General features: G+C 48.4%; 2 protein-coding genes and 1 long non-coding RNA gene across 18 annotated transcripts in view; 2 read left to right on the top strand and 1 right to left on the bottom strand.

Moving 5' to 3' along the window:
* The window catches only part of CASC4 (cancer susceptibility candidate 4), a 20755-nt gene extending 11440 nt beyond the window's left edge, over positions 1 to 9315 (top strand). For 2 of the 3 annotated variants that reach the window (NM_001030556.3, XM_015292117.4), the window contains exon 9: positions 7573 to 9315. In NM_001030556.3, the coding sequence (NP_001025727.2) occupies positions 7573 to 7646 (74 nt within the window). In that variant the 3' untranslated portion in view covers positions 7647 to 9315. Of the gene's footprint in view, positions 1 to 3286; positions 3455 to 7572 lie in introns of all 3 variants that reach the window. The other variant, NM_001389373.2, reaches the window with a different exon arrangement.
* Positions 6441 to 18365, bottom strand: LOC107054225. 9 transcript variants are annotated; one of them, XR_005862774.2, is made up of 6 exons: positions 12858 to 18123; positions 12277 to 12350; positions 11764 to 11910; positions 10471 to 10586; positions 9673 to 9798; positions 6441 to 6862 (listed from the first exon to the last, which is right to left on the bottom strand). It is a non-coding gene; the product is annotated as an uncharacterized LOC107054225 (long non-coding RNA). The 9 variants fall into 9 exon arrangements; XR_006931096.1 differs by having other exon boundaries at positions 11764 to 17437; positions 18086 to 18365; XR_006931099.1 differs by having other exon boundaries at positions 11764 to 17437; positions 18118 to 18365.
* The window catches only part of CTDSPL2 (CTD small phosphatase like 2), a 39186-nt gene continuing 37041 nt past the window's right edge, over positions 18202 to 20346 (top strand). For 2 of the 6 annotated variants that reach the window (XR_003076932.3, XM_025153866.3), the window contains exon 1: positions 18441 to 18638. The gene's annotated coding sequence lies outside the window, so the exon portion shown is untranslated. The other 4 variants (XM_040706389.2, NM_001396383.1, NM_001012772.2 and 1 more) reach the window with 4 other exon arrangements.

Raw genomic sequence — 20346 nt, 5'->3', positions numbered from 1 at the left:
CTTTGAGAAATGCAGTGATGTACTGCAAGAAGATATGTCTGAAAAGTGAAATGAAGGAGGACCTGAGGAGTTCCAGAGAACCAGCAGCCTAGCTTTGATATCCAGAATGAAAAATGAACCAATTCTCCATTGGTTTGCATAAAATAAAGTGCTTAATGTGGACTTTTCAAGAACAAATTATGTCAGTGATAAATGTGTATTCAGAGGAGCAAAAGCAGGATGGGACTTTGTTGCAGACAAACTAATGGAGACCTGGTCAGGAATAAATTGCTATTTTATGGGTACGTAACTTTAAGAAGAGTACACCAGACATAGGTATCAGTCTGAAAAGAAAACCAAACAACCACCTGTGAGGTTTACAGAGGTGTCTCTCTTCTTGGCACTGTTGCTGTGTGTTGCTGGCTGATAAGCAGGATGTAAGAGATGTGTTTTCAGCAACATGAGAGTTTGTAAAACATGAAAGTAGTTTGCAATTAAGAATGGAAAGTCAAGTGCGCAGAATGGAGTAACAAACAGAAAATGAGCAGGTCAGTAGAAAATGATACACTCAACAGTCACTAAAAATGTTGGAAATGACATTTTTCTACTGTGGTAACAAGAATGTCAGGTAGGAGACAAAGATGGAGGATGTTCTCTGCTCTGTGTAGTGCTTGTGAGGCCATTCTGGGGCTTTAAATGACAAAGTTTAGACAGGTGAAGGCAGAAGGAATTGGGTGGGGATTAGAATATGAAAAGGGAAAAAGATCTACAAAGAGCAGGGTGGAATGGATGGGGAATAGGCATCTATTCGTGCTTCTGGAAACAGATGATAATGAGGGCAGGCTTCAGTTACTTTTATACCACTCGTGGATCTTTCTGGTGAAGTGGGGCTATTCAAATAATACAGTAAGTTATATTAATTCAGCGAATAGTGTAACTCAGAATGAACATGCAGTTTGCTCAGTTCTTCCACTTCACATATCCTGAGATGTCCAGGACTGTTCAGTTCATTCCATGAGCTTCTTGAAGAACCTGCATTATGTGAGTGTCTACAGCAGAGCTGACACAGCCTCATGTTTCAGTTCTTGACTTTTTAAAATGGATTGGCTGTCTGCCCTGGGAATGGATTAACGGCATGGGGGGCAGGAGCAGTGATGGAAGCGGCCCCACTGAAGGCTGTGGGTACCTGAGAGTCAGTAAGCACTGATCAGCCTTTGCACTTCATCTTCCCTCTCCCTTCCATGCGATACCCTGTACCATAATGATGCAGCAAGGGAGAGGATTTCTTTCTGTCACATCTAGAAACCTGCACTAGAAGCGGAGTGCAGCAGAGCTGCAGTGTGTGCTGCTGTGTGCAGCTGTCCTGTAATGGGCCTTAGTGTGACCATCAGACAGCTGCTCCGAGGGCTGCGTAAGGGTCCAGGTTAGCAATACCCAACAATTATCTGAGTTCCTTTTGTCAAAAATTCCCTACGGCTTTTAGCATCCATCACATCCTTACGGGACCCTCCATTGCTGTCCCTTGCCTCTCCTGCTTTGTGACATCATTCTGCTCTCTCAAACAGCCTCTGTAATGCCTGTGTTACAGACACCAGCTCACGACTGCAGTGAGCTGAGTAGCAGCCCACGACACCAACATGTACTCCTGGGACAGATTCCAGGTGGTGCTGCTGCCCGTGTGTGGTTCAAAAGGCAGCTGGTGCCTTGCACGCTCCCGTTCTGCTGCTCTCGGTGCCCCAGGAGCGTGTGTGAGTGCCTTGTGTCAGAGCTGATGCCCTCCTGGTGTTGGGCAGGGAGTCATCAGCTGCCTCCATCCCTCACACCTGGCTCTGCACACGCAGTCGGTGGGGTGCTGGGTTCCCTGGGGCCTTCCTGATGTTTTAACCTTTCTTTCTGTCAGCTTACACTTGTAGCATTTCTGCACATCCACAGCCCTGTTTTTTTTCTGTAAGTTAAGTACGTTCAGTTTTTCTCGTGCCCAATTTTATATTTAACATGTGTACATTGTACAGTTCTGTTTGTATAAGGCAGAGTCCAAAAATAAAAACAACATTTGCAAGGATTACTGAATTACAGAGATGAATAGAAAATGAGCAACCTATCAGACCTCTGACGTACTAACAGATCATAGTTTCTTGTTTTATGGCCGTGACTGAGGCACCAGTTTCTGTACGTGTGAGGGGCACTAGCTGTCATCCTTCTGTTTTTCAAGCACTGTTATTGTTTCTGCTCTGAGTTTTGTATACTGCCACGTACCAGTTTTCACTGTTTTAAGAGAAAAGTTCATTTTCACATCTGTCCATTGCGACCCAACCACTTTTTTAATCCTAAGGTTGGAATCGTATCTTCAGTTTTACTTCTGTGTTTAATTGTTTCCAACGTGAATCGCGTAACATCTGCCTTGGCAGACTTTTTCCTTGGTTTGTTTCCAGCCTGTAATGACTGAGTTGCTGTTTGATCCCGTTCTCCCTTTATACACAGTCTCCAGACCCGTGCCCTTGGTTACTGTTGCTTTCTTTAAGCCATGGCCAAGCAGACTGAATTCTGTGGACTTGCCTGTTTCTCCTTCGTACCCCACTACACACCAGCTCTGAACTCCCATTACACCATGAATCTTTCACTCTGTGCTCGTTTGTGGTTGTTTCATAGTTGCAGCTAATTATTTTTCTAGTTTGTTGTTGGAACAGTGGTTTGTGTGGAGCAGTTCTTAATTCTTTGCTGTGAGATAAAAATACTGCAGTTGGAACGTTTTGAGAACGTAAAGCTCAGCAGAAAACCTGAATGTACCCAGATTAATTGGATGGTTTGACAAAAATCAGTGTAGAGTGCGAGGCAGATCTTGGTGAGGTTGGTACCCTTGACACTATGGTTTACATTTCCGTGTACAAAGTCAGCAATGTTTTGCTCCATTGTTTTGGTTCAGGAAGATGCGTACAAAAACTTTCACTCTGTGCTCCTCAGCATTTTATAAAACCAGAGCACACTTGCAGTGTTGTGCTTGTAGACAACCAACGATGCAGCTTTTGGTTTGGGTGCTTCCCCTGCTCTTCTCTACAAAGTGAAGCCCACAGCAGGCAGATCTCACAAACCCCAGTTCAGGGCAGTCAAGGACATCCTTTCTCCACGGAGGTGTTCCTAAGCAGCACTGTTGTCCCTCCTGCCCACGCACTCTCCCTTCTACTCCCTTTTTCCTCCAGTCAAAACTGCTACAGACACCTGAATATCCTAACCTGCAGGCTGCTTTCATTTAGAATCTTCCTGTTTCTTTCCTCTCTGCTTCTGACTTAATCCTTTGCCTACTTCGCAGGCCGATTCTTTGATGAGAATGAATCCCCTGTTGATCCGCAGCAGGGTTCTAAACTGGCAGATTATAATGGGGATGATGGTAACGTGGGTGAGTACGAGGCAGACAAACAGGCTGAGCTGGCTTACAATGAGGAAGAGGATGGTGATGGTGGAGAAGAAGACGTCCAAGGTGAGCTTGGGCCTTATCTCCATCCCATTGTGATAAAATCCACACTGAGTTTTCTTGTTGAATTTGTGTAAAGCCTCATTACTTTTGGCTGATCTGCAATTTATAATATGGAATAAATAAGCTCTAGGCAATCTTTAAAATTCAGGCTTGCTTTCCATTTGAAAGCGATGTTACAGCAGTTCCCAGAGTATTCCCATTGCTTATTTCAATTGTGCACAGTTTCTGCTAGGAAAATCAAGATGTTTCAAATTCTAGAAATGGTTTTCTAAACGCAGCCGTGGTGCATAGCTGGTTGGGGATGCAGTCCTTGGCGTTACGCTTCTCTGCTTAGAACTGCAGTAGTAGTTTTTGACTCCTGCTAATTTAGTCACACCCGCCCCGAGGCGGTACACAAAGAAATCCAAGATATCAATTCTAAGTGTAACTTTTTGTGCATTGTACACAGATTCAACAGACTTCTGGTTCTCCTTGTTAACCAAACTGCAGAACTCACCTGGTGCCAGCCTAACACCCATCCCTGCATGTTCCCCACCCCTTGTGCATGCGTCTCAGTGCGTCACCTCTCTGTTGTCTGCCGTGCATCTGCCACGTTGTCTGCTGTTCTCCATGTAGTTGTTTGGTAATGTCTTGGGAAGGGCTTGCATGTCTAGAGGTTGGAAATGTCTGCTTAAACATTTCTAGTATTTCCAATTCTGCAAAATAAAGGGGGAGTGCAGAGGGTGGGAGTGCTGTAACTCCCCACGTTCTGTGCGCACCCTGATTTTGATCCTTGTAATGCGCGTTTTTTAACTGGTAGGTGGTCCGTCATTTCACTGTTATCCAAGCACAGGAACAGGAGAAGGAAAAGCTGATGAAAAGCAACTGATTTCCGTTAGCATGCACTGCTGTATGCAGTGTGTTTAGTGGCTGTGCTGGTAGTTTGAAACACGTGAACAAACACAACAGTATGGATCAGAACCCTGGGCAATTAATTTGCTTACTGATGAAAATGAAAACCACTGCTGTTCCAGGTGATGTGGCCAGTTGTTACACTTCCATTCAAAGCTGCAGCAGGAGACTTTAGTTGCTCTGGATTACAAATGTCCATTCCTTTGGGTATGTTCTTATGATGCTCTGAATAGCTTGCTAAAGCCAGCTTCTAAACGAATGTAAATAGTCCGTATGGCCTCTTCTGCTGATGTGCACTGCACTGTGGAAGTAGGAAGCTGGTTTTCATGGTCGTGGTTTTGTAGAGCAAAGGAAAGCACAGTATGGTGCATGTCTGCTCTGCACTCTGCAAATCCAAGCAGTAGTGTGGACTGAGTTTAGTTCTGGCTGTTGTTTAGTTCAGTTCTCCCACATATGCAGTGGGTGATGCCTGGCTGCTCACCGGGTCACTTCCTTAACTGGACTTCAAAGGATGATTCTTGATATAAGTGAGTCCCAGTGCTGCCCTGTGCTACTCATGTGGCTCAGCCTGCAGGCAGCCTTCGCCTGCAGCACAGTGAGGCAGCAGAGCAGCACTGCAGTCCCTGCACACACTGCGGTGTGCCCCCAGCACAGAACTGCCTGCTTACCAACACCAACACTGCTGTGGTGGCTCTGCAGGGAAACTATTAGCTTGAAGTAGCAAGAAGCAATATCCTGTAAGCTATTAACTAGTGCAGGTACCTTGAATGGCGTGCTGCCTGCAGGTTATGCAACGGTGGGCATGACACAGGATTAAGTGCTGCAGAATTGTTAGAAACCAGAGGTGGTGGTTATGTAGCTCACTATGCAAGAGCTGCAATTGAAAGTGGCTTCAAAACTTTCACATGCTGATGTGACACCTCTCAGTTCAGTGCCGTGGTGGCTTTAGCTTTGGACTTCTTCTGACCTATCTCTTTACATCTGCACAGATGTAAGAGATTTTGTGCTATGTAGTGAAGATTGAAGGGTGACCTTGGGAAGGCTCTTCCTGCAGAACAGTCCAAGCAGTACATTACAGCCTCTGGCTTCATTTTCCAAACCATTTGTTGCCTTGTCTCCTGTTAACTTGTTGACTTGTTCTGTGTGGAGTGGTACTGCCAGAAGCAGCATTTTAGAAGTGTCTGCTTTACTTTTTGTACTTAATTTACTTGCAGGGGCAGAGAAGGTGGAATTGTGGGATTTTGGAGAGCTGTTGTTATTGTTTAGAGGTTTAAAAAAAGAAAAACCCACTGAATTTCTGCCTCAAAACTATTAGGAAAACATCACATGCTTTTGCATTAGGCTAGAATAAAGCATCTGGTATGTGTAAACAAGCAGTTTGGTTAAACGTGTTTTTCTGTTACCACTAAAACTGTGTGGGCCTTATATTGAAAGATAAGGAAAATAGACAAATTTGGGAGGTGCACTCCTGTGAACATCAGCATCCAAGCTGGCATTTCTTCTTTCAGTTCCCCCGTTTGAAATGCAAAGTGAAACGTACATTGTTGGCTTCTACGCCAGTAAATGTTGCTTTGTGGTGGCTGGGTGGTGACGGATTACACGAATCAAGTGATACCCACATGCTTTCTTAGTAGTGGTGTCTACCAAACAGCAGCATGTGTCATGTAGATAAACGAGCCTTTGCTGGTGGCAGTAGGCTGCCAGCGGGTACCTGCTTCACTTGCAGGCTGATAAATAAACTTGCGAATGTTTTAGAGCTTCAGACAGGTTATCATGAAGCAATAGGCTTGGTAGACTTGTGGAGGGACGGCTGACAGCACTCACTGGAACTCTGCTTTCTGTTCCTGTGAACTGGTGTCCCTCCCATGAGTATAAGGGGACACCGTGAGCTTTGGAATGCAGCAAAAGCGTGTTAGTTAAAACACACTGGACTTTCAGGACCTCTTTTCTTGTGGGACCATGCAGGAGCCATCTCAATTATAGCAGCTAGAATAACATGCCTCAGTAGTTCTTGCAAGAGACGTTTTAAAATATATTTTCCTGGATTTAATTTTGTCTTTGTGCACTACAGTACATGAGTATAGTGAGGATGAGTAAGTTTTGAGCGTTTGTTTTTATTGGTTTTTCATGAGGCTCAAAGTCACAGGAATAGAAGTCAAGAAGTAGGAGAGTGGTATGGAGAGGCAATCACATGGGATGTGCAGGATGGAACGCCTTCACTCGCTCTCCCAGCCAGGGATGAAGCAGCAGCCACAGTGTGGAGGTGAAGCGCCTGCAGCAGTGGAGCTGTGGCGCTCCCAGAGTGGGCACTTTGCATCAGCTGCAGGCTGCTCAGCACGCACTGCCCCGCTGCTCTGTGCTGCAGTGTGCTTCCTGGCTGAGCTGCAGAATAACTGCATGCTTAAGAGTAGATGTTTTGATGGGCAGGCTATTTATTTATCACTTAGTAGCCCAACCAGATGGTTGTGTTTCAGCTGTGAAGAGTACAGGTGAAGAATGCGTTGCTGATTCCTAGCAAGGCTGAGAGAGAATAGAGATTTCAATTGATCAGAAATGTGGAAAGGTTGAGCACTGCTTTTTGTGCTTTTAATAGTCCTTCAAGTTTTACACTCGAGTCTAAGATGCAGGATAGTGGTCTGTAACTATACTGATAGCAAAGGCAATTCTGAATATCATTTTTCAAACCTAAGATGTAAGTTGGCAGAGTATCACCTTATTCGTCTGCAGTTAATTCAGAGACCTGGAGGAGGGTCATAAGGACTTCTGCGTGCCAGTGCTGCATGGTTCCCAACCTTTGGCAAAACCCTGCAGTGTTTCAACTCTGCCAACTTGTAACCCTGATGTGCTGATGTAACCTTCCAAAGTCAAAGAGACTTTGTAGCTGGGTTTTAGTTGGAGAGTTTCGAATCTATAAAGGAACACTCTCAATTTACAGTAGTTCTGCAATCTCTCAAGTCAGCAGATGTCTGAAATGCAGTTGGAATAAAGCTGGAGATGCTGAGTGGTGTGAAGTCAGTTTGTCAGAGGGGACAAATCCCCAGGTGCTGACAGCTGGACCTGTCATGGCAGGCCCTCGTGCTGCCTCATTTTCCCAGAGGACTTCATTCCCATAGCCAGACGAAGCCGTGTTGCTGCGGATGGATGTGTAAGCACTGCGCTCGTGGGAAACCGTGCTTACATTTTTTTTCATTGCCATTACATGAGAATTGGTCTGAATATTTCAATTGCAGATGATGAAGAAAGAGACCTACAGAATGACCTCGTTGATTACAGCAAGCCACGCTTCGGTGACGGTGTTCTTTAAGGCTGAATTAAATGGGAAACGTAGATGAGATCTCAACTGAAGAACTTGAAGTGCTGCAAAACTGAACCATTTTTACTTCGGTGTTTCACACTTTAAAGCAAACTGATAATTAAAAATAAGTATACTCCAAGTTAGGGAAGTAACAGAAGGAAGCAGTTCTGTACATATGTACATAGTTGTACTATTGCAAATTGTATTAAAGCGACACTTTGTTGTTACATTGAGCCAATTAGACTGTACCTTATCTGCAAGAATCTTTACATTTAAAACCGGTATTATAAATAGGGGCTGAATTGTTTCTGCAAATTAGAAAACTTTGTAAACTGGAGAACTTGTACAGTTTGTATCTCATGTAACAAATACACTGTGGAAACAATGTACAGCCAGAGGACTCCTTTTCTACAGTAATACCTGTATGAGCAAAAATACTCTGCTTTTTCCTTGAGTGCTGTGGATTTTGTATTCTGCAGGTAAGCTATTTGAGAATGAGAACTGAATGTTTAAAAAATTGCTCCTCCTTCTATGTAAGTGAGGAAAGATATGACAGCAGCATAGTCCTCAGAGGCAAGCACCATTTTGCTTCTCATGTACAGTGACCACAACTCGCAGCTAGAGCTGGAGATCAGTGACAGGAGGGCTTCAGTAACTGATACATCCTGAAAAAGTTGTGTAACTAATAGCTTATCTTAAAAGGTAATATAAATAATTCAACACAGCTTGCAGGGAATCTTTGTGTACGTGTTAAAGAAGAGCAAGTTTCAGTGTGGGGATGGGGACGGGAAGAAGTCTACATCAGCTCTGCAGGAACCTGAATGGAAGGAACACCCCCTACCCTCCCTAAATACCTTGTATGCAGAGTTTTACTGTTCCAAGAGACTCCATCCTGTGTTGCAGTCACTCAAGGTAATTTACAACGTGATACTTTGATACAGATCTCTCCAAACATCTGCCACTTCCACCTCCTGCTTTTCTGTCTCAGACCAGTTTGTAAGTTAGATACTTTTTGTATTATGCGTTCAGCACATTCTGAATTGTATCCAAATGATTCAGTTGATTCACAGTAGTGGAAAATGAGGTTATTAACCTAACCTGCTTCTCCAAAAGGGCTAGTGTGAAAAGAAATTACAGGACCTTTGACGTGGGTGATTGTACTCTCTCTGTACTCAGGTTCCAATCTGAAATAACAGTCCTGCTTGATGCCCATTCAGTGGACCTTTTACATTTCAAAAGTTGCACGATTTTTTTGCTACGTTATTTTTGCTACAGGCATATTCTGCTAATGAGTCTGAAGTACACAAGAAATAAAAGATCAAATTCTGGTGATGCATTCCACTGGTTTGTTTTGTTTCTGTGGTGGTGTTTAAGGCTTGAGTTCTTCATTACAAATGTCTGAGAGGCAGATGGGGGAACAGCCCTTTGCGTGGCGTGATGTACTTCCAGTTCAAAATAAATGCTGAACCTGCTCTGAATTAGATACCATAATAACACCACACAGCAAGAACAAACCTGTGCCAGGATTCTGAGAACAGCAGTCATCAGTAAATACCATATTTAAGCTCTGCAATTTTTTTGGTCTTAAAATGTAATTTCACCCTGAATTAGGTGTTAACTTGATTCTTCTAATGAAAGCAACATATATGGGTTCTAATAAATTAAGTTGTTTAAAGTTTGTGAGGCTTCTGGCTCTTTTGTTTCTTTCTGCAGCCATATCAAAGTGATCGTGGCTCCTGAAAATCAGATTAACACGGGCCTTCACAGGAGCTGATGCAGTCTCACATATCAGCAATGGTTACACTTGCTTGATAAAAGCTAACTCATGGGGCAGTGAGTGAGATGAGGACCTTACAACAAGCCATACAAACCTATTTTCTTGTCATACCGGGACAATTACACGCTGGGATATTTTAAGCAACCAGTGAGCTTCAAATGCAGTACTTGTGTAGTTGGTGTGAATGTGGGTACCAACCTAGGCAGCAGCCTTGAGCTACTGTAACAGATAAACAAGAATAACTTGGCAACACCGTACCTACTGTAAGATCCTCCTTGAATCCCTCACTGTAGGGCCTCTGCTGTTGTGTTGAACAAAAGCTGCTCTGGCCAGCTGCCTGCGCGTTGCTTCTGCACTGCGCTTCCATCCTTGAGGCCTGTGGGACTGTTGGTCAGACAGGTTACAGTGGAGGTGTACACGGGTAAGTGTACAACCACACTGCCCATGGTAACCGCCCACATGCACACTGAGGTCAGTAAGCTGCTATTACGGACAGCACACTGTGCACGAATTGCAGGCCTGCTTTAGCCCAGAGTTTTGGGAGAATGTTTCACTGAAGTGGAGCCCGTACAGAAGCACGGGTTGGTCCTCGTGGGTATCCTTTTAAGGAATCTGATTTAGGTCACCAGGCACTCTACCCTTCGTTATTTAGTGATCCAATGTTTAAAGAATTTTATTTCTAAGGGGAATTGTTCTGTCAAACAAATTCCACTTGAGTGAAAAAAAGTCTGTGTTCCTTTGGGAAAGTGCCAGTGTTTTTAGAGCAATTGTCCTTTTTTTTTTTTTTTTTTTTTTTTTTGTGGCTTCATTACAGCTGTTTTCTACACCATCTCCCCTCCCACACAGGCACGTGGCTGCTTCCCCACCTCAGCAGTTAGCCCTGTACCCCCACCTCATCCCCTTTCCTCCTTCAGGCCTACAGTTCTGCCTTACTGTCCTTTCCCAGTGTCTCCCACCTCTTCTGAACTGCATCACTGCAGCTTCCTGTTGCTGTGCCTTTCCCTCCCGCTCCCCGGAGCCATCCCTTTCCATTCCCTTCACACCTGCAGCACTGACCTCCTGCTCTGTGCCTTTCCTTTAACACAATGCCCAACACCAGCTGGGAGCCGCTGCTCTAGAGGATGTGGGGCATCCAATTCATATCAAAGACAGACATCTAAGCATGGCTTGAGCTAGAAAATAGATAGACATGTCTGAATCATTAAGCTGAAGATGCAAGCCTCCAATTAGAGGAGACTTCATTTTCCAAGAATTCCCAGGGTGCTCTGCCCTCAGCCCCATAAAGGTGTGCTCACTGCACACTGCCCTGCTGGCAGTGAGTCCTGCACTCATCCCGTGCTCAGTGCTCAGCTGGGATAACTGCCCCGCCTGCAACGGCCCTTCCTAAAGCACACATCCCCAGAGGCAAACAGCTCAAAGGAATGGCACCTGCTTCATTTCTACATGCTGCTAAAGATTCCATATGATCAGGTTTGTGTTTCCTCAGCCATTTTATGTTAAAAAAAAAGTCTGCCAACTAGCTTAAATCTGTAGTTCTCATCCAATACCTCTTCCACCTTTTTTCAGGGAAGAGGCCTAAAGAAGTGATGAAAATGTGACTGCTTTCAGGTATGTGGAAGAGAACAGGCTAGAAAAAAAATGCAATTAATGCATTGTATGGGAACTGTATAATCACGGCCTGAACCTCTGATTGATCACCTGAGGTGGGCACTGAGTCAGCTGCAGGGGCACAGGTGAACGTAACTTCACCTGAGTGACCGGAAGGGGTGGATCCTGGCTGCACCCCACAGAGACCCCATTTAAGGGCTGACTCCCAAGCAGGAAGGATCTCTATCTGGAGATCACTCTTCTTGGAGCCCTTCTGTGAGCCCAGGACATGGGTAAGCTCTTTATTTCATTACTCCTTTGTAACACAATAATCTCTCTGGTCCTATACCTGTATACCTATTTACCTTACAATCTGTATACTTGTTTGCCATACATACGTGTTTTTCTAATAAAGTTCCTTCAGTCAAAGGCTCACTTAGCAAAAATATAAACCACTGACCTGCCAGTGTGTGTGTCCACACCTGATGTGTTCATGGCGTATTGCTTAGCACCACCAGTATCAGCTTATGAGTAGCAATATGCATGACTAACCTATCTGGATTTTATTTTCTACATCTAATTCTGAAATCCCGAGGCCATTTTTCTGAGCTGATACCTGTTTCCATGGGAACAGCAGCACACAAAATGTTGACATATTTCAGAGCGGTGCTCAAATATCTGCTTCTCTCAAACCATCAGCTGAACTTCAAAATAACATCTTGTGCATTTGGTGGAACTGCTTTACAAGAAAAATCAAAGCACCTTTAAATGATGGCCCAGCCCAGATCGTGTTGTTTGAGCAGTGTTTCTAGACAGCTAAGGCAGCGTGCAGCTCCTCGAGTTCTTGCTTTAAGGCTTGTGTACGAGCAGCTTTTCATTCACATGGCAGTGCACTGGAGGAGTCATCTCCTGAAAAGCAGCAAACAGGACCAACAAACCTCGTCCTATCTTCTCAGAAACTCCCATCCCTCTTTCATACATACTTCCAAATGCTTCACTTCACCTTGCCACTTTGCAGTGCTAAGTGCTCAGCACTGTCACTGTTAAGATGTAAGGAAGCATGGTGAAGATGAGCACTGTGCCATCAGTGCTGAACTCCCGGCCGTGCTGGTGGGAAGAGGACTGTATTTGAAACTACTAGAAAGCAAAAACTAGGAAACTTTACTAGAAAGCAAAAACTAGTTCACTTGTTCTAGTTTTGTACACTGTGTTTTGCTTAGTTTCTTCCTTTCCCTCCACTTACTTAAGTTCATAAAGAGTAACAGCTGTACCTACCACAGCCCTGCAAACACACACCAAACCAAGGGACATTTGTTCATTGAAGAATGGGTTTGCTGCTGATTTGAGATCTAAGGGAAAAAGAAAAAGCTTTATTCAAATGCAATGAGAAAAATCTTATGTTTTGCCCCAGGCTACATCTGAACAACCTGTAGGAACTTGTGAGACACTGGTGGCCAACTATTGCATTCTTTCTTAAAGACTTCCCATATTTCAAAAGGTGAAAAACTTCTACATTTTACAGTTGAAGAGGACACTGCGTTTGGAGGAGAAAGTGCCTCTGCCTCCAGATCTCATCATCTCTCCCACACTTCCCATTGGAGGACATATGGGTACGGAGCACCCAAAGGGTCCCTGGTCTACGCTCCAACCCCTGCAGCACAGGGAACTGCTGCTCCTGCTTTGTGCTCATCCAACACAGGTACCTTCAGCCAAGTGGGGGAGAGGAATTAAAACAGCTTTAAAAAATAATAAAGCTTGGAAACCTTCTCTGGCAAAAAAAAGTATAGAAATTGGTGTTTTATAAAAGTCTCGAGCAGCATACAAGTAACAAGCATGTTCTGAATGTGTCTGCTTACCTGGAAGCTCCCTGCACAATTCAGCCCTTTTCTGCTTTCCTCTCTCTGTTTCAGAAGGCCAAGGCAGCAACAGCCACAACGGCTGCCAGGAGTAAGAAAAGCCTGCACTTCCACACTGCCTGAAGGAGTTCTGCCGTCAACCAAGAAGCTGTAGGGGTGAGCTGGTGTTCAGAAACGCCTGCAGTACTTCTGTTGTCCCAGCCTCCAAATGGCAGTAGAACTGTAGGAGCTGGAGAGCTGAACCACGGCACTCAGTACACCGGCAGCGGGCCAGGGCGGGCACTGGGATGCTGTCCTTCTTCAGGGACGAGATGCAAAGCCCAGCTCGTGGCATCCAATGGAGTAAGGGGGTAACGACAACAGAGTGCTTGTGAGCTATCCACATCCATATTGAAATACAGAATTCTCTACCAGTCTAATTAAGAGTAACAACACTTTACGGCTTCGAAGCACAGTACAGATAGAAACTAATGTAACAGCCATGTGAGGAAGTTTGGAGAACACGCAGAGCTGAGATCATACCACGGAGCAAGAAAATCCCTGCAATTGTCCCATTTCCTAAAGATTGCCATTGCAAAGCTATGAAAGAACGAAGCGCCTCTCTGCTTTGCATAAATAACCAAACCTGCAGGAGCCCAATTATAAAAGGCTGTACTTTAAAAGCACTCACAAGTCCACGTAAATGAATGTGCCGATGCCAAAAGTATTTTGCTCAGGGTTAAACTGAGAAAATACATATTCCTAAGTCATTTTTGCTCAGCGAGTGACTGCAGTACTTTGTTTTATGCCCAGCCCTGAACAGAAATCTGACTTGAAGAGACATTAGCATACAAATGGGATAGGAACTTTCAGAGCTTGGGCAACTGTTACTCCATTACAGACAGCTCAAATCAATTCTGTTAAAAATCAGAGAAAAAAATACCTGTGCTTCAGTTTAAAATCTGGGTGCTCTTACACCTCAGAGACATCCATGGCATTTGAAGCTGGTAGAAATTCAGCCTGTTGAAACGAGGGAACACAGCAGCCACCATGACCCGGCTCGTGTTCTCTGCCACGGCTGCTTTCCTTTCCTCCTCTCCTGCCCTGCCCCAAAAAAGGGTTGGAGAAGAGACCAAGTTTTCCTCTTAAGATTATATAATTCAGCTTTCAGATCTATTAAGCATGAAATGAGTGGTGTCTGTCCTGCAGAGCGGGTAAAACCTCCCCACTGCAATGACATGAATTCCAGGTACTCCAGTAACTGACCAAAGGAAAACAATTAACAGCCAGCCAGAGACCTTTCTCTGGATGATTTCAACAATAATGAGAAATCCAAGCACCTACAGTGAGCAGCCAAATACTGAATTCATTCTAGTTAGTTCCAACTACCCAATGATATGTATGGGTTTTCAGTAGGCAGCTTTCCCCAAAGCTTTCTCCAAGCTCCATGGATCTCACAAAAGCAAAGACTCACTGTTGAACCCGACTTCCTTTAAAAGTAGGAAACCCAAAGTGATGGGTTCCACCTGACAAAGCAGAGCTACGTTATTCAGAACTGTCAGAGTTGCAGTGAGCATTCTGCTTATCTCCAGACTGAAGTGACAAGATGAAAATGGACACTAAATAACTAATGACTTACATATTTTATTAAACATCACAAGTTTACATTTTCATACAGACAAAATCATTAACAGTGAAAAGTACAAAGCCTACAGAACAAAAGAACTCTTGTAAGCAAGCAGTTTGCAATAGAAGATTACATGTTTTCAGTGATTCACAGCGTGATTTGCCTGGAAAACACACAGGGTTGGCTAGGCTGCATACAGGTTGTCATGCACTTCTGCTTCAGTTTAATTATATCTGCAACAGACCCTCTGCACAAGCAATCAAATCCTGAAAGCTCTGCTGTAAAAGGCTAAAGTAAACCCCTCACGTGCACTCTGCTGTACGAGCTGCCTGAGGCTGAGCCAGTACGGAAACAGGAAGAGGAGCCAGCTCTTTATCTGTCACTTTCTGGTGCAGCTACAGAAAGCTGGCACCCCCTCAGCTCCTCTGCACACACAGCCACTTACTGCTCACTTCAGACTCTGGCGGATTTGCCTGAACAAATACGTGTGTGTGTACTTGTGGTATGTGGAGAACTCACCGCCACCCTCAACTTCACTCCTTCCCAAGTAGAAAAAGTAAGACTGAGTGCTTCCAATAGCCTGTATCACCGTGCAGAAACAGCACAGTGTTCTGCAGCAGCTAGAAGCTTCTGGCTGACTCCAGCACCAAGGACACCGTGCTTCTCTAATACAGCCCTGGTTGAAAGAAGTGGGGACGTACATACCTATTTACTGGGTTACACTGGGATTTTCAGACACACAGAAACAGGGTTACGATACGTGTGCAAGAACTTCACGCCAGTACAGAAACGAGAACACTCCCAGTCCCTCCATCTAAATCAAACTCTTTGCACAGAGCAACGACAGGCTTGCCAGTGTCCTACCTACAACCACCTTAACCCCCTACAACTGGACCGACTGCTGAAGGATGTGTATTTTCATCCCTGGCAGACTGTTCCGTGGCTGCAGGCTCCTCAGAGATGTTTTGTGCTAAATCAAACACACACTTCAGTTGGTTTAAATTCACGCTTGCCTTTGTGTCTGAAGAGGCACACAGCACCATATGAATTCTGGCTCCCTCGCTAAGTGCAAGCAGTCAGAACAGTAAGTCTGTAGCTGCTCCTGGACAGACAGATTGGATGACAGACGTCTAGGCACGCAGAGCAAGCACAGCCTGTGAGCTGCTTCTCAAGTAAGTCAAGTCCGTGGTTGTTCACCTACTGAACAAAGTGTATTCCCTCCAGATAAGCAAGAGAAATAACAAACACTAGAAATAGATTATTCTAAAATATTTTAACCCAAACAAGAATTGCTTTGTTTAAACAACTACTGCTCACAGCCATGGAAGGCAGCCCTGTACCAGAACACGCCGCCTAACGGCAGGTGTAGGACCGGCTCACCAAGAGGTGGGCTCACGCACGCGGAATCTCTATGACAAACAAGGAAGTGACTCTGAACAAGTCCTTCTCTGTGAGTCCTCAGTAAACACACCGCCAGCAGGCCCGCAAGAGTTGAGAACAACAAAAAAGGAGTTGGAAGGAAGTCACGAAGAACGGCCGTTCAAATGAGCATTAATAGAGTGTAACGTTTCAGCAGCGCGCAATACTGCTGGCAACGACGGGCTTTTGTCCTCCAGCCTCCCTGTGAAGAAAACACACACCTAGAATATCTCAGTCTGGCAGTCCCTGCAATCGACTGTCAAGGGAACAACCTGCCGTTGCCAATACAGAGCCTCTTCTGAAGCACGTGTGCGTTCCAAGCTTCTCATGCCCCATGTGTGCACACCCAGTGTTCCTTAGCACTCCTCCGTGGCACACTCTCCGTGGCTCTCCCCACGCTGTGCTTTATAATGAGGGGAGCAGCTCACAGCAGGGGGACCTTTGAACTTCTGCCTTCGCAGCAGTGTCAGTGAGCACTCTGACTTTATATTCTCACCCGACGAGTGACAAAGCTCACAACCCTTCTGGTCCAACAGCACCCTCTGCCCCTGCTCTGAACCAGGCACAAGACCACTGCGGATACAGAAAAGCACAGTCCTTATTCCCTACAGACTCCTTTGAATCCCAAGCCACGTGCTTCAGCATCTTCAGAATGTTTTCTTGGCTTTCGTTGCGAATGCAGTAGAAGGTTTTTGTGTTCATACAAATATCTGCATGCTCTGAATCCTGCTGAATGGTTTCCCCTGGCAGTTACTTTCATTATAATTACATAGCTTGGAAAAGCCACCTACTGTTTTCCAAAACTCCCCCTTTATAAGCACCACTGAACGCCCTTCTGGGCTTGTACTGCGAGACATCGCAGTTATCTTGCCATACTAGCTCCTCTTAATGGACTGACAAACAGCCTTAATTAAGTCCTAACAGGCCCAAGCTAACCTTTCCCACAGCTGATTGTATGAAGTACTACGCTTACTCATGTGTGTGTTTAGGAGTGCTGCAATGCTCTACAGGAATAAGGCCTGTTCCGAGTAACGAATACAGTGCTTCCACTGCCGCTTTACTCCCTGCTTCCTTGAGAAACGAAGGTAAAATCAGTTCTACAATGTCTTCTGCTAAGAGAGCAAAAGTTCTGTGATAAAACTATAAAGCAATTCTTGGCTCCGCAGCAGCCGATGTGATTCTGTTTGACAAACCAGTAGATGAGGGACAAGGGAACCGGGACTTCTGTGACACGCTCCGGGTTTGAAACCTGTGAGGGGTGTCAATGGGTACCAGAGAGAGAGAAAGAGCACCCGGAGCGGGTCTGTGCCTATGGGTACGTTAGAGAACATGTACCCAAGTGACGCTTTGAGAAGCTCCTAATGTCGTACAGCACGGATCTGAGAACCCAGGATTTGTGTTCATGAAGCGCGGTGGACGAAAGCACTCACAGACAGAAGGAAAAGCGAGGCCGGCAGCTCGGCAGGCTGTAAGTCCCCCGTGCAACCCCAGCACCCCCCTGCTGTCCTGGCTGGGACGGTCAGGATGCTGCATCCTCAACATCTCACACGAGAGGCTGCCAAGAGTTAAACAAACGAAGAGCTTCGCACCAGACTCCGAAGGTGTCCCGAAGCAGCGGCTCAAACCACAGCGCCAGCGCCGCGCTACGGTTCGAAAGGACGGTAACGCTCCAGGAGCCGGGCGAGAGGGCAGAGCGAGCGGTCAGCCGGCCCCGAGCACGGCCAGACCCGCGGCGGGGCTGCCCGCAGGACGCCGGGAGGGCGGCGGGGCCGGGTCGGGCTCCCCGCGGAGCGCCTCGCAGGGCCGGGCCGCGTCCCGGGCAGCGCCGTGTGGCCGCCGGCCGCTTCCTCCCCGGGGAGCGCAGGGAAACGCCGCTCCCGCCATCGCGCTCCTCCGCCCCCGGCGCGGCGGGACGCGCTCCGTGCCGGCCACGGCGGAGCCCCGTCCGCCCCAGCCGCCCGCCTCCCGCGGGGCTCACGGGCGGGGGGTCTGGGGACCCGAGCCCGCCGCCCGGGAGCGGCCGGAGAACGGAGCGGGGGGCGGCGGTGCCCCCCCCGGCAGAACCTCACAGACCGCCCCGCCCCTCCGCCCCTTCCCTCACAGATTCCCCCTCCCCCCGCCCGGCGGGACGCGGCTCCGCGCCGCCCGGCTCGCGCCCTCCCCGCCCCCTCAGCCGCTCACCTCCCGCCAACCCCCACCTCACCTCAGCGCACCGCTCGCCCCTTCCCGCCTCACCTCACCTCAGGGCGCGGCGGGGCGGCACTCGGCCCGAGAGGCGGTCGCCGCCGCATCCTCCTCCTTCCCCTCCTCCTCCTCCTCCTCCTCGCGAGGCCCCCTCAGCCCCGAGGCGCTGCCTGCCGCTCCCGGCCCGGGTAAGAGGAGGAGAAGGAGGAGCGGGAGGTGGCGGCCCGGCCCGGCCCGTTCCCTCAGCCCCGCCGCCTCGGGGCGCCGCTCCCCGCGCGAGGCCCCGCTCCCTCCTTCCCGGCCTGCCCCGCCGCCGCCGTGCCCGGGCCCCCCTCCCCCGGCCGGGCTGCGCCTGCGCGGCGGCCCCTCTCCCCATCCGGGTCCCTCCGTGCGGTGTAGCAGGTCGGTAGGCGGGAAATGGCGACTGGCTGCTGAGCGGCCGCGGAGCGCCGAGCCCCGGCGGCGGTGTAAACACAGCGCCGCCCGCACGGCCCGGCCCGGCCCGGCCCGCACCGTCCGCCCGCCGGGGACTCGGCCACCGGGGCCCGCCCGCCCGGCACCCCGCGCCGCAGGTGAGTGACGCGGCGGCGGCGGCGGAGGGGTCCCAGCCCGGGATCAGGTGGGCGGCGCGGGGCGGCCGCTCCGGAGTGCGCGGCGGAGCCTCCTCCGGGGCCTGCGGGAGGGGACCGCGCGTCCCGCGGCGCTGCCCGTTCCTCCCGGCCCGGCCGCGGAGCGGGCTCAGCCCTCAGCCCGCGCCGTGCGGAGCGGGCCCGCGGCTGTCACCCCGCGCCGCCTCCCCACCCCGGGCCGAGGCCTGCGGGGCGCCCGGGGCCCTGTGTGCGGGGGGCGGCGGGGAGGGCGCGTCCCGGCCGGGCCGGCTCCGGGGGGCGGGCGGCGGTCCCCGCTCCGCTCGGGCCGTGCCCGCCGCCGGGAGCCTGTTGCTGCGCGGAGCCGGGCGCCGGTGTGGGGACGGCGGGGCTCCTCCCGGGGGGGGAGGACGGCGGCTCTGTCCCGGCTCGGGGGCCCCGCCGCGGGCGCGGGGGCAGCGCGGTGCTCGGCGTGCCGCCCGCCGCATCGCTCCTCCGCTCGCTGCTGCTCGGTGTGATGGTGCGCAGCAGCACGTGAGGACAGGTCTCGGCGCTTCGGCGCCGTTTGGGTGGGTTCTGCCCCGGCGTCGTGCTTTACGGTGGTGGCTGTGGCTCGTGATCCGAGCCCGAGCCTGTTGCTTCTGGTTGCGTTCCTTTCGGTCCTCCGATTGGTTCTGGTGCACTTCTGAAAGTGATTTGAGGTGGTATGTATTGACTTTGCCTTTCTTGCTAAGTTTCCACGGTTACAATACGACGGCCCTCGAAGGGGATCTCTAGGAGTAACCGTTGCGCTGTTGCCTTGGGAGAGTTGCGGCCTCTTTTGCCGTGTCTCCATCAGTAAAATGGGGATAATAATACCTCCGAGAGTTGTTACAAGAAGTAGCTAATGTTTGTAGAGGGCTTAAAAGACCTAAGTGTTGTTAATTAAGCCCCATGACACATTAAGGTAAGAGTTAGTGAATCAGGTTTACACATGGATGAACTGAGGCAGGAAGAGATTATGATGTAGCTGGAGTAACGTATTGGATCTGTGACAATAACAGAAAACAAGTCATAACTGCTTCATGCTGTAGGCACAAGCGAGCAGTTCCATACGAGAGGTACTTCCAAAACCATCTCCCCTCCCTCCGCCGCCCCCTGGCCGCCCCAAACCGAAGCTCTTCTGCCTTCCCTTTGCCTGTGGGACTTCCAGGTGAATGGGTGGCTCCAAGGACACTTGTGGCTTGCCCGCTTAAAAGCGATCCAACAGTTTTCATAACAAGATGTATGTTCTAGGATGCAAGCCAAATCCAGACTTGAATTCCATAAAACATTCTCCACTTTTCCCCTGAAAACATTATGTGGAACTTAGTTAAGACTTGATCGTGTTCCAGTCAGCAGAGTATGCACTGAAGCTGACATTCCTGTTTCATCTGAAAAGCTCCTTCGTTAAAGAAAAGCCCTGTTGCCATTCTGTCCCCCAGATTTCATGTTAGTGAGATCACTTTTTTTCTGAAGATGCAGACATCCTGCTTATGTTGGAACTGTACGTGCGTTTTCATAATTGAAAGGTGATTTTCCAACTTCAGACTTCCACTCCAAGCATTGATTCCCAGCACACCGACGTGGCGCTGCTGCAGGCTGAGCCGTGTTACGTGATACAGAATGTCCTGAACTCCAAAGGAGAGCTGCTCCATCTTACCGAGCTTCTCTG

The sequence above is a fragment of the Gallus gallus genome, chromosome 10, assembly GCF_016699485.2.
Source record: "Gallus gallus isolate bGalGal1 chromosome 10, bGalGal1.mat.broiler.GRCg7b, whole genome shotgun sequence".
NCBI classification, from domain to species: domain Eukaryota; kingdom Metazoa; phylum Chordata; class Aves; order Galliformes; family Phasianidae; genus Gallus; species Gallus gallus.
This window is presented reverse-complemented; position numbering and strand designations above follow the sequence as displayed.